The sequence below is a fragment of the Abrus precatorius genome, unplaced genomic scaffold (genome assembly GCF_003935025.1).
Source record: "Abrus precatorius isolate BTA unplaced genomic scaffold, Abrus_2018 Scaffold7, whole genome shotgun sequence".
NCBI classification, from domain to species: Eukaryota; Viridiplantae; Streptophyta; class Magnoliopsida; order Fabales; family Fabaceae; genus Abrus; species Abrus precatorius.
The window spans coordinates 35,570,260-35,582,618 of NW_020874417.1; the positions used below are offsets into that span (position 1 = coordinate 35,570,260).

The following is a 12,359-nucleotide window of genomic DNA, read 5'->3' on the forward strand; positions in this document are numbered from 1 at the left end:
AATCAGAATTTTTTATAATCATAAAGAATTATATAATTAAATTATTTAATTTTATAATTTTTAATTAGATTTAAGTGTAAATTTTTTTACAAAGTATACTAAAATTAAATTCATAAAACACAAATTTAAAATATTATATTTTATTATAAATATATAAAATTTAGGTAATATTTTAAAAAAGTGGTAATTTTTAAAATTGATCATGTGACTTTAGTTAATTAGTACCTTTGACCAGTCGCACGTCTATATGCAAATCAGAAGGAAACATGTTTTGGCATTTATAAACAACAAAGTTACTCTAAGTCTTTAAGATTAAAAAAATAATTATTAATTGTCAATTTTAAAAAATATTTATTATATTTTTTATCATTTTAATAAAATATATTTTAATAAAAGATTCTCAATTCTAAAACTGAAAATAATGATAAAGCTGTTGATACAATCTAAGAAATGTAAACTTAAATATAATTAACCAAAGACAAAGTCTTGGACTTCAAAGTTGTTTTAGCATTTCACTGTAACGAGATAGGAAAGTGTTTTTGGTTGGTGGCTGTGTACTCTCTGTGCACTATGAAGAATAAATGATGAATTGTGAACTGGAAGAGTGTGATATATATATATACACATTTCACATGTTAAAATATTTTAAAGGTAGAATTATACTCGCTTTATTTTTTAAAGTCAAAGTGTTTACTTTTAAAAAAATTTAAATCTTATTTATTAATAAAAATTGTTAAATATTAATATGATTTTTATTTAATAAAAAATAAATTTTTTATCTAAAATATATTAACAATATATATATATATATATATATATATTAATGTTTTATATTAATAAATATTTTTTAATACTTATTTAAAATTATTCTCAGCATCGCCGAACCTTTGAGAGATTGGAGAGTTCTCGATTCCTTTTTAAAAACGGAGTTGAGGTGCTACTGGGACTCTACTGTGACAAAATCTAAGACAAACATATTCTTTAAAAACGTCACCATGATAGCCACTTTGACGAAGACTTCAACTTTTAGATTTTTTATATTTTATTAGTGTATTATAATTTTCAAATTTGTAATGACAATTATTATTTATTATATCATAATTTTTTATTTTAATTATTGCTCATAATTATCATTCATCAAAATATAATGTCTTTAAATTTATGTTTTTTAATTTAATGTATTTCATTTGACATTTAAAAAAAATTACCATAAATACTCTATCAGTCAACAAGTACAGTTGAAAAACTCTTAATTAACTTAATGACTACAAACCAATGCCACCTTAATTAACGATATGAACTGAATTAGCCATTTGATGGTCATTAAATTTTTTAAGTTATTACTATAATATTCATAAATTTAAGAAAAAATTGAATATATTTTTTAAATTAACAGTTATAATTTTTTTAATATCTTAAAAATTAAATAGTTCAATAAAAAAATACTAATTTTTATGTCTTATCTTTGAAAGTTAATTAATAAATATTATCAAGTGACTTTTTACAACATCTTTTCAATTTAGTTTACTGAACTCTAAAATTAAATTTAAATATTTACAAATAATAATTGCTTATTAAAAAATATTAATTATATTTTTATTTTAAATATAAATATTTTTAGTAAAAGTTTATTAATTAAATACTTAAATTCAATGTTTAAAAACGGGTATTAGCAAAAATCATATTTTTTTAAAATTGATTGTTGATTTAATTCAGGCTGCAGCCTGATTTTGGGCAAGAACAAAAATAGGCTTTAGAATCAATTTTTTATTTGTTCATAGATCCTTTTAAAAAAACTGTTTGTTGATTAAAAAAAAAAAAATTCTGCACAGAATGTGGTGGAGTAGACTGTGAGACTAACACTAGTCTTTCTCTTTAAAAGGTTGACTCCAAAGCAAAGTACTAAGGGAAAAGTAAGGTATAAATAAAAAAATAAAACATTTAAGATTTCAATCACTACTACTGCTCTTACTTTTGATGTTTCTCTTGCTCTTAAAGGTTAAGGTAAAATATGAAGAATGGGCCCAAGATGTAGCTCTGTCAATTGACAAATTAAAATACTTGTATCTGAGTTGAAAGGCAGTGGTGGCGCGACATCTTGCATGGATACTCTCTTCAGCTATGAATGAAGCTCAAGATCACATGGTAACTTAGGTCTTTGCTATAGCTGCTCTCGTTGGCTTGGCATCACCAATCTCAATTTGTCTGTATCTTTTTGTCCTTTAGCTCCTAAGTACCTAGCTAATTAATAGCTATTATGTTATCCACCATCCTTCAGGTTTTTGCACTTTTAAGCACCTGGAACCCTAATATCTGTCCCCACATTCATGCATGCCCATGGCTTGCCCAAAAATGGATTTGGTCTATAATTCAACCCTATACATCTTAGGCCGCCTGAAATGTCTCTGTAATCTTTGGGTTCTATCTAATCACCTCAGCTAGCCAGAGCCACCTCAGTTATAGGCATATAAGGCTATTTATGTGCTACTTCTCTAATTAATTTCAATTAATTAATATCTGACGATAGCAAAACAAAACTAAACAGGATCTTCTGATTAAGGTTTCTAATTATTTGTGAGGTTGGAACCTCAGACCTCAAAGATCTGGTCAAGCAATCGGCTGAGTGAGATTACTTAAGGATCAGCCAGAACTAGTCTGACTAAAGTAAAAAAGTGGTTGCAGTTTTGCTTTAATTTGATTCAACTCATACAACCCAAATTTATCAATAATGAACATTTAATAGGTATATTTGTTTAAAAGATACAGGCACAGCCATCTTTTTATCTCCTTTACTAGATTTAGAAATCGGTTAACATGCCATTTATAAACAACCTTTTACATTTTTATATATATATAAATTGTGTATGTCGAGTATTTTACACCTATTGAATATTTAAAAAGTTTTTTCTTCTATAATATCCAATTTTATCCCACACAATCACGAACAAATCAAAATTTACACAGGGAAAAATTTATGGAACTAAATACTAACAAAATTATTTATATAATTTAATTTCAAAAATAATATTTATAAAGAGTAAAAACTTATTTAAATCATAAATTTAATTGTATTATGGTTCATGCATTATGGTTATATTCACTTGATTTTTTTAATTATATTTTAAGAAATGGAATTCGGTCTGAAATACTTAAAGAAATATTATTCGAGTGAGAGAAAATATTATAATCAGACCCAATTTTTTTACATGACTAGTCATTCAGTACTACTGCTTGAATATACAAAAGTTAACTTCAGGAACAGAAGGTCCATACAGATATGAATCATGTTAACAGGTGCAGATGATAATCATTTCCTTCGTATACAAATGTTCTTTCGCAAGGAGAAATTAGTATTGACTAATGAGCCACTGGAAACACATTTCGTAATAATTTTAATAAAAATAGACTGGCTTTAATAAAATTTGCGAGGATCGACAACACTTCATTATTTGTCACATTTAATAGCTTTATATACAAATGTTAGATTTACTAATTCAATTTTAAATCAATTGATATTGTCTTAATGAGCACGTGATGTATATCAATTTTAGATTATTTAAATATACAATTTAATAAAAGAATATTATATTTTAAATAATATATCATACATTAAAATAAAATAATACAATCAAGCATCAATTAATACTAAATTATGTAAAAACTGTATACTTAATTTATTTTATGAAAATTTTAATTTAATAATTAAATTAAGAAAACTTATAACACACATAAAAAGTTATAAAAATATTTTATCATATTTAACACCTTAATTAATCCTATCCCATGTATGATTGTGGATATAGAAGTATTTAGGACTCGTTGAACCCTAAGAAAAGTTTTCTAAAAAATATTTTGAGGATAAGTTTTGTTATACATCAACAATTACTATGCGTACAGTAAACACAACCTACAAAAGACAAATAGATTCATTTATAACAAATAAAAAAGGACAGAGAGAGAAATATTTTGGTAAATAAAAGAACAGAAAATTAAGAAGAAGAAAAAACATGTTAATGCGGTTTCATTTATTTACACGTGTTTTACTGTTTCAGCAACGATCATGAACAACTTAAGGCGGTATTTCTTTAAGCTGCTGCATTTGGGAGAAGCTCTTTGAGCTGACAGCCAGAGTGTTTTTATCTTTAGGTAGTAGTTCTGTTCGGTATGTACCAAACAAATTAAATAGCTGCATTCACTGTCAGCTGCAATAAGTAATCTTTGTTTTAAATTTTCAAAATAATTATTTACAATATTTTGGAAATTTGGAGGGAGGATAAATCTTTCTGTATGAAGAAAATAGAAATTTGGCAGGTTTGATCGTTTGAATATCCTATTCAAGAAGCATTCAGTAAGATGGCTATTCACAAGAAGGATTCCAAACTTCTGTCATTACCCTAATTGTGCAAACATGTCGTGACACTCAGACCATTAGCATTTCAAGAAACTAGAAGATCCCAACTTTGGTTCGGATAGAGAGTGAGAGCGAGAGGAAGGAGGCTAAGGCAATTTGGAATGGAAAAAAAAGGAAAATTAATTAATTAAATTGCAAGCGAAAGCCACAAAATTAAATACAAAAACAAAAGGCAAGACAAACACACACATATAAACCAATATTAAATAGTAACAGATAGATATTATAATATTCCTAAAAACAAAACATAGATATTATAATATTAATTTATTGAAAGAAATAAAAGGGAATTCCTTGTTTGCCATGCAAAAGGAAGTGACTCACTCACAAATGCAAAAAGGGGGTTTAGAAACTAAACTTTCAGTTCATATCTAACTGGTTGTCCTAGTTACCAATACAAAAGGCCATGTTGAGATTAAACAACCCACAGCTCCAAGCCAAAGTAGCTGAGCGTGTCCATGAGCTCAAAAGCTGTCTCTGGTTACTGTAGATAAACCAAAACCACCTCTCTCTCTCTCTCTCTCTCTCATTCCTGGCTACCTCCTCCTCTCATCTCATCTCATGACCCCATGTGTCAGCTTGTAATGTCTCTCTCTCTGGATTGCGTGTCTTTATGATACACATAACACAAAAACACTACCACTCAAAGAAAGAATCTCGTCCCATTAGAAACCATCTTGAAACCGATTGATCGCTGAAGGAGGATCCAAACGATGCTGTGCTCCTGAATAGCTCCTTCCCCAACTCAACCCTTCCTCCTGAATCTGATTACCATGCAGTGACCCGTCCTTAACACCACCACCACCACCGAACCCTCCTTGTCCCACCGGTGCACCAATGCACGTGTAACTTGTTGTACTCTCTCCTCCTCCTCCTCCTCCTCCCACAATGTGCCCGTGGCTGCTACTCATCACATGTCCCACATAATAATCGTTCACAGCATGCTGATGAGGAAAGTGTGATGAGGGAAAGGACACTGGCCGTGAAGGTGAAGCATATAAATATGGCTGAACTTGAGATGGTGGTGGAGGTGGTGGTGGCGGTGGCATGTGGGTTGAGGATGAAGCAGAGAAGTATCTTGGGAATCTCAGAGGCACTGTTGGGTCTCCCATGTTGCCTGATGGATGATACCCCCCTCCTCCTATTGGTTGGCAGCATCTGAATGAATGGAATATCACACATTAAAATTGTATCAAACAGTGTTGTGCTTGTGCTAGCTTCTACTTGACAAACATGTATACTAAAAACAACACTAAATAACCAACGGAAAATTAAACGAGTATTTGAGAAGATCTGAGAGATAAATTAATGATACATGCTAGTGTTGAACAACAAGAAGAAGAAATAGGAAGGGAAAAAGGAGAAAGCAAGTGATGGTAATGGTAATGGTGCATACCCTAGGTGAGGGGCACCTGGTGCAGCAAGGTTATGATCGTTACGGAAGACCAGTTGACGAGCATGGTTGAGCGTCTCTGTTTCCCTCTCTGCACTCAAATCCAACCAACACAAATAAAATAATAAAAAAATAACAGAAGGGCCATCTCAAAATAAAAGGCAAGAATTTCAGCAATATATCCAACACAACTTTTTGTGTCTGAAATGACAACGCTTCATGGGAAAATCATTAACGGCCAGTAGAGATATTGTGGTTTTGATTTGAGAGAGAGAGGAAAAAAGAAGAAAGAAAATTATTAGTATAGGGTGCTAGCCTTGGCGGTGGCGGTTCATGTGTCCCCCAAGAGCCTGAGACTTGCAGAACTTAAGGGAACAAAATCTACACTCATAGACCTTCCCACACTCGTCTTTTCCATCCTTCCCGCCGCTTTTCTTTTTCCTGCAACCTGCAACCACAACCATCCAATTAAAGCAATTTCCATGACACCCTTCTTTCCCTTTAAGCCCATTCTCGATTAAACAAATCATTAATTCAATTTTATTTAATTAACCGCCTCTCTCCCCAATTAATTTAGAGTTTATTCTTATTTATATTTTTAATTTTAATTACTACCTACTCCTTCTATTTTCTCATTCTTACTCCTTTTCCAGTGTCATGTTTACCTTTGAAGTTAGTTTAGCTTGAAGAAAAGAAGTAGGAGAAAAAGGAGAAGCTAGAGGGGGGGAGGGGGATAGCCAAAAAAACGTGATGATCAGTACTATTCCATGGTCAAAGAATATACCACAGGGATGAGTAAGAAACCCTGGCAGTGTTGAATTCTCTTTCCTGTGAAAAGTGAAAGCCTTTTCACGGCGTGTGATTGTAAATAGAATTCAGAATATAGAAAACTTTTTGTGTAGCTTTGATCTTTTATTTACTGTATAAAATATATATCTGGGGTGTGATGATCATGACTAATAAAGTTTACCGGGTGAGGAGCTGTGGTCTTCGAGGACTTGTTTGCCATCTCTTGAGTACTCATCAGGCAAATTGTTAAGGTCTAATGGGTTTCCTTCTGGTCTCCTGTAAAGAAACAACAAAGTCATAAGAGAGAGAGAAAGATAGAGAAGGAGAAAGAGGAGGAGAAAATGAATCAGAAGAAGGGTGTGAAGGTGTAGTAGTGGGGAAGACCTACATGGTACCGACAGAGAGACAGAAAGAAAGAAAGAAGGAAAAATGATATAAGGCAAACACTCTTTCTTTCAGATGGGAAGATAAAACTAAAGCTTTTTACAAAATTTGTGAGACTTTCAGTTTGAGACTGCAATATAGAGGCTAGTTGAGTGATGGTAGAAGATAAAGAGCTTTGAAAGTTCTCTATCAGTTCCTCTGCCACTCTCTCTCTCTCTCTTATCTCCCCCCACACACAAAATTGAATGAACAATGGGACAGTGGGTCTCGTGACTTTAAAAAGAAAGTGTGAGTGTGGTTGTGGTAGTGGGGAGTGGTTTAATCAGGTATTTGTAATTGCTAGCTAGCTTCGTCTGGTTTGGTTGAGACTTAGGAAATGACAGCAAGAAAGGAAGGGCAAAGAAATGTGATTGAGAAAACATGTTCATTTTATATTAATTATTTAGTAATTATTAATAATACTACTAATTCTCTACACCGCTACTTCTGGCTCTAGTTTTTTTTTTTTTTTGCCCTAGCTAGAGCTACAGCAAGGGCTCAAATATTCAAATAATATCAGTCAAATGCATTAAAAAATAATAAATTAATATCTCAAAAGAAAATGTTTACCGATAAAGGATGGCAATGAGATGTACAGTACAAATCTTTGAGCATTAAAGTTTGCCCTAAGAATGAAAGATGACATTTATACCAGAAAGAAAGCAAGACAAGGCATAGGGTACGTAGACATTTTGCGTGGTTATTGTGCTTAAAGAGGGGGGGCATGTTAGAGAACAGGTCATGTATGGTCCACAATAGCTCAATGCCTCCTTCTGGGTGTAAAATTCTACCCAGGGGACTTAGACTTGCATCAAGGATGGGTTGCTATCAGTATCTATCATTAGGGTTTTTTGCAATCTAAGTTGGGATAGACTCAACCCCACACATGTTGTTTTATTCTTTGAAAGTTGCTATATCTCATAGATTACATATACATAGTCCTTTTCAATGGATGTGCATGAAGAAACTTGAGAAATGGATTTGAATTTTCCTAATGTATCTCATATTCGTCGTTGAATTCTTTGAATAAAAACGCAATCTCTTATGAGCGATTCCCTTATAAGAGGCTAACTAGTCAGTTAAATTAATATGTTCCAAAAAAAAATAAATAAATATATATATATATATATATATATTTATATATACAAGGAAGTAATTACTGTTTTATATTTTAAAAAGTTAATTTAAAAAACGGTAGTGGGGGGTGATTGATTAATGTCGAGTTTACAGCTCTGAGAGTATACATATATTTATACAAGTCAAAGAGATAGCTAGCTTTAACGGTTAAACTTAACCAGGTGCTTACATGGTAAATCCTTGAAACCAAGGTCTGCCTCTTGATTTGGAGCAACATACATGTGTAAATGGCAAAAACAAACAAGAGTTAGAAGGGGTCTTGTCCACAACCTAAGTGTTCCCCCACTCACACCTGAAATGGATATAAAGGAAAAAGAAGACACTACCTAATAAGAGCGCTAGCTAGGCATTAAAATCAGGTGATTCATGGACCACACTACTGCAGCTGGCCTTGACTAGCTGGTTGGTACTATGAAGGATATGATACGAGACACATTCGATATTTTCAAAACCTGGACCCAAAGATTCATGCAATGACCGCGCCCCAACTATCTGAAATTTTCTTGCAAGTGTGTGTATATATATATGATTACTTTTGAGGTGGTCCATCACAAATTTAAGCAATAAATCCAACAAACATTTCTTCCATGTTCAGAAGTCTAGCAAGGCAACTTACAACCAGTAGAGGAAATTGTCTTCATCATGTTCGCTTCCATCCATTCAAGCAGTCAAAATTTAAATTGAAAAGTTGTTACCTTTACTTGTGACAGAAAGTGCATTGCATTCCTATATAATTAAACAGGAAATTAAATCAAACTCTTCAATTAATGCAATGCATTAATTATAGTTTTAGGGAGAGAAACAAAACACTCTCTTCAGATTAGATCAATGCAATGGTAACAAAATAATTAAAATAAAAGTCTATACATGAGAATGTTATAACCATCTGTTTCGGATGGTGGTACTACAAAATCCGTTATGTGTTTGAGGGGAATATCTAACCGTAGTAACGTAAGCTACATTCAGATTATAGTGATATCTATTAGAGGAAAAAAAGTTTTCTGACAAATTCATATGAGCCTAAGGGTGTAAGCGCTTAAATGATGCAATCCGAACAGGTTTCAAGTCTAAGGAACATATGAAGCAACACAACAACAGCCTACCAAAAAAAAACCAAAATTAAATCAAAACATTCTATGAAACCAAACCAAATTAATGTTTTGAAATAAGCCTACGGTTTTATGATCAACTATTTTCAAATAATTCAAAATTTTCTTCTTTTATTTTATGAAGCTTAACCTCTAGTGTAGCAGTAAGTTGTACCTATCAATACAAATAGCATGGTAGGACCTTTCAAAAGTAATCTTGAATAATAACTTAATTCGTATCAAAATAATTAATTGTCAGATGTCAAGGATTTATGACAACGTTAAATATGCATTTGGATAAGTTTATTCTTTTTCTAAAAGACATTAATTTTCTGAAACATTGCTTTTTAAATATTAAAAAAAAAAACTGCAACATTCTTTTTTTTATTTCAAATTTTATTTACTCTTCATATTTTTTAATATATATTTAATTTAAAAAATTATTTCTTCTTAAAAATAACAAAATAAGACCTAACAGACCCAAATAAATGAAAAAAGTTCATCAATTATCTCCGACAGGTCCATTTAAATTTTTAACAAAGGAGTTGGGCGAAGCATTGAACAAATGGTCAAATATATGATGTGCAAATTGAGATATGATTAGCTTTGGTCTAAGGAATATCTTTTTGAATCTTCTAACTCTATCTTAAATCATCCGCTTTACCTGACTAAAAAGATAGTTTAATTAATGTTTACACAGATACGGATAGCTCCTTTCATTAAAATCATAGGGTTGCATTGGCTATCCAAAAATTATTATATTGTATATTTTTTATAGTTTAAATTTTTGGTAAAAAGTTTATAGTATCTCTTAAACTTAAATTAATTTTTCTTCTAAAAGTTGACACAAAAACCACATAATTGTAATATGAGAGGGAGACAGGGAGTGATAATCACTTTATTCTTTGAGTTAATAAAAAATGTACCCTAACCATTAATTTTATAAAAATAATTTCTTTTTTATTAATTATGTTAAAATGACTATAACAGATTTTTATAAAATAAAAATTATAAAGTTAAAATTTAAAATAGTTAACCCCTATGCACATATTAAAACAAGACTTTATTCTAATGACAGTTGCTAATACTTGTTTGAAAGCCAAGAAAGAAATATTTTTACTGCATTGACGAATACTATGAATTATGGTAATTTATTTAAATTATGACTGATTTTTTTAATCTCTTGTGTACTGTTATTTACAAAATAGCCTCTTTCTGCAAACATTTTGTATGTATATTTAACTTTCATTCTTTTCAGCAAATGCATTACTAGAATATTGAAAAAGAAAAGGACCTCACACATTAATAACCAGCAAGCCTTTTTTGTTTTGATATGGAAATGGCTCTGTTGCCTATAACCTAGCCAAACCAGCTAACTCTTGGGGTTGTGCAGTTCATATTATTTTATTGACATTGACGGGAGAAATTCAACCAATGCATACCTGAGATCAATTATTACTCAATATATTTAAGATCACTTATATATATTATAATTACCTTGGCCTAATAAAACACATTTTTTAAATGATATCACAGGAATTAGTTAATAATCTGTGCAATGTTTTTTTTAATGTATGTTTAGTTTATTCTAAAAGACTTAAATATTTTAGTGTGTATTTTTAAATAATTATTTGATATTATATGCATATATTTCATGTTTATGAATATAAAGGTTTCAATATATTCTTATTAAATTTTAAAATAATAAAATTTACACGTTATACCAATTATAAAAGTTGTATAGACACTGTTATAAATGATTGAGAATATATAATATTCTATAATATTTTAGATAAAAATTGATAGCCATGTGATTTAAAATAAAATTAATTTTAATACAATGTCAATGTAAATATGTTTATATCATTAATCAATTTAAAAATATTATAGATATAATTTTTAGATTAATTATTATAAAAATAAAGTTTATTTATTAATATAACAATTCATAATTAAATGATATTGTAAGAATTTTCTATATGTATTTAAATTATTTTTAAAAAAATAAATTATTAAAAAATATTATATATTGAGAATTTAAATTAATTTCAATATATTTTATTTTTCAGTAAAAAAAACTAAAATTATAACAAAGTAAAAAAATTATATTTTTAACATTTATTATATTTTATATTTATTATCTTTTATTTCTCTCAACCTCGTCAAAATATAATTAGTTAAAAAAAATCATATAGATGATATTTGTGCAATAATGGTTAGTTTCGTGTAATATAAAACTTACATAGTAGCATGCCTATTTTAAATAGGTTGCTGTGAGTAATATAATAATATTTTAAAAATTTTATTAAGTGAATTTGAATTTTAAAATTATTATTTTTATAATGTATTATATCTCACTCGTTTAAAGTTTTGTGCTTTTTAAATTTATTTAAAAAAATTATTATTAAAATATATTTTATTTTATTTTTAAAACATTACTTAACTTTATTTTATAGTGATGCTTTTTAGTCAATTTATCTCTATTGTTAACCTAAAAAATATGAGCAAAAATTAAAAAAGAAAAACACAACAATATAAAAAAATAAAGTATAATTCCCTCAACCTTTACATAGGTTAGATTTTAAACTTCAAATATTATTTATGATTAGATATCACGAGTCAACTTTCTAATTTCAAAATAATTTTTTATTTTTATCCTAAAAATATACCCACAAATATTAACATTACAAAGGATAAATGAAATTTCCACGGCTCCGCGCCTATTAAATACATTTTATGACTGAAAGGCAATCACATTAATGTGAGAAAATGTATCTTTATTATTTACAATTTATATCTAATTAATATAATATGTGTAATATTGTACTTTTACAATAAGTTATATATAATAAACTTTTATAAAAAAAATATAATATTTAATATATTAATATATTAAATTATATTAAACTTTATAATTTTTTCAAAAATATTACTCTACACAATTTTTATTATTTGTACTTACACATGTTAAAAAAATTATTTATTAGAAAAAGTGAAGTAAAGATAACAGAAAAGAGATATAATAATAATAATAATAATAATAATAATAATAATAATAAATATAAGAAATTATAAGAAAAAGAACAAAAAAGATTGTGTCACTATCTACGGCTTGAAT

The 12,359-nt window shown here is 29.1% G+C and overlaps 1 protein-coding gene across 1 annotated transcript; it reads right to left on the reverse strand.

Moving 5' to 3' along the window:
* Positions 1 to 5,076: 5,076 nt before the first annotated feature.
* LOC113871902 (zinc finger protein JAGGED-like) lies at positions 5,077 to 8,797 on the reverse strand. Its single transcript, XM_027508993.1, has 6 exons — positions 8,770 to 8,797; positions 8,373 to 8,445; positions 6,775 to 6,869; positions 6,121 to 6,252; positions 5,808 to 5,895; positions 5,077 to 5,569 (listed from the first exon to the last, which is right to left on the reverse strand). The coding sequence occupies exons 1-6, from the start codon at positions 8,795 to 8,797 to the stop codon at positions 5,077 to 5,079; spliced, it is 909 nt and encodes a 302-aa protein (XP_027364794.1).
* Between the last annotated feature and the right edge of the window lie 3,562 nt (positions 8,798 to 12,359).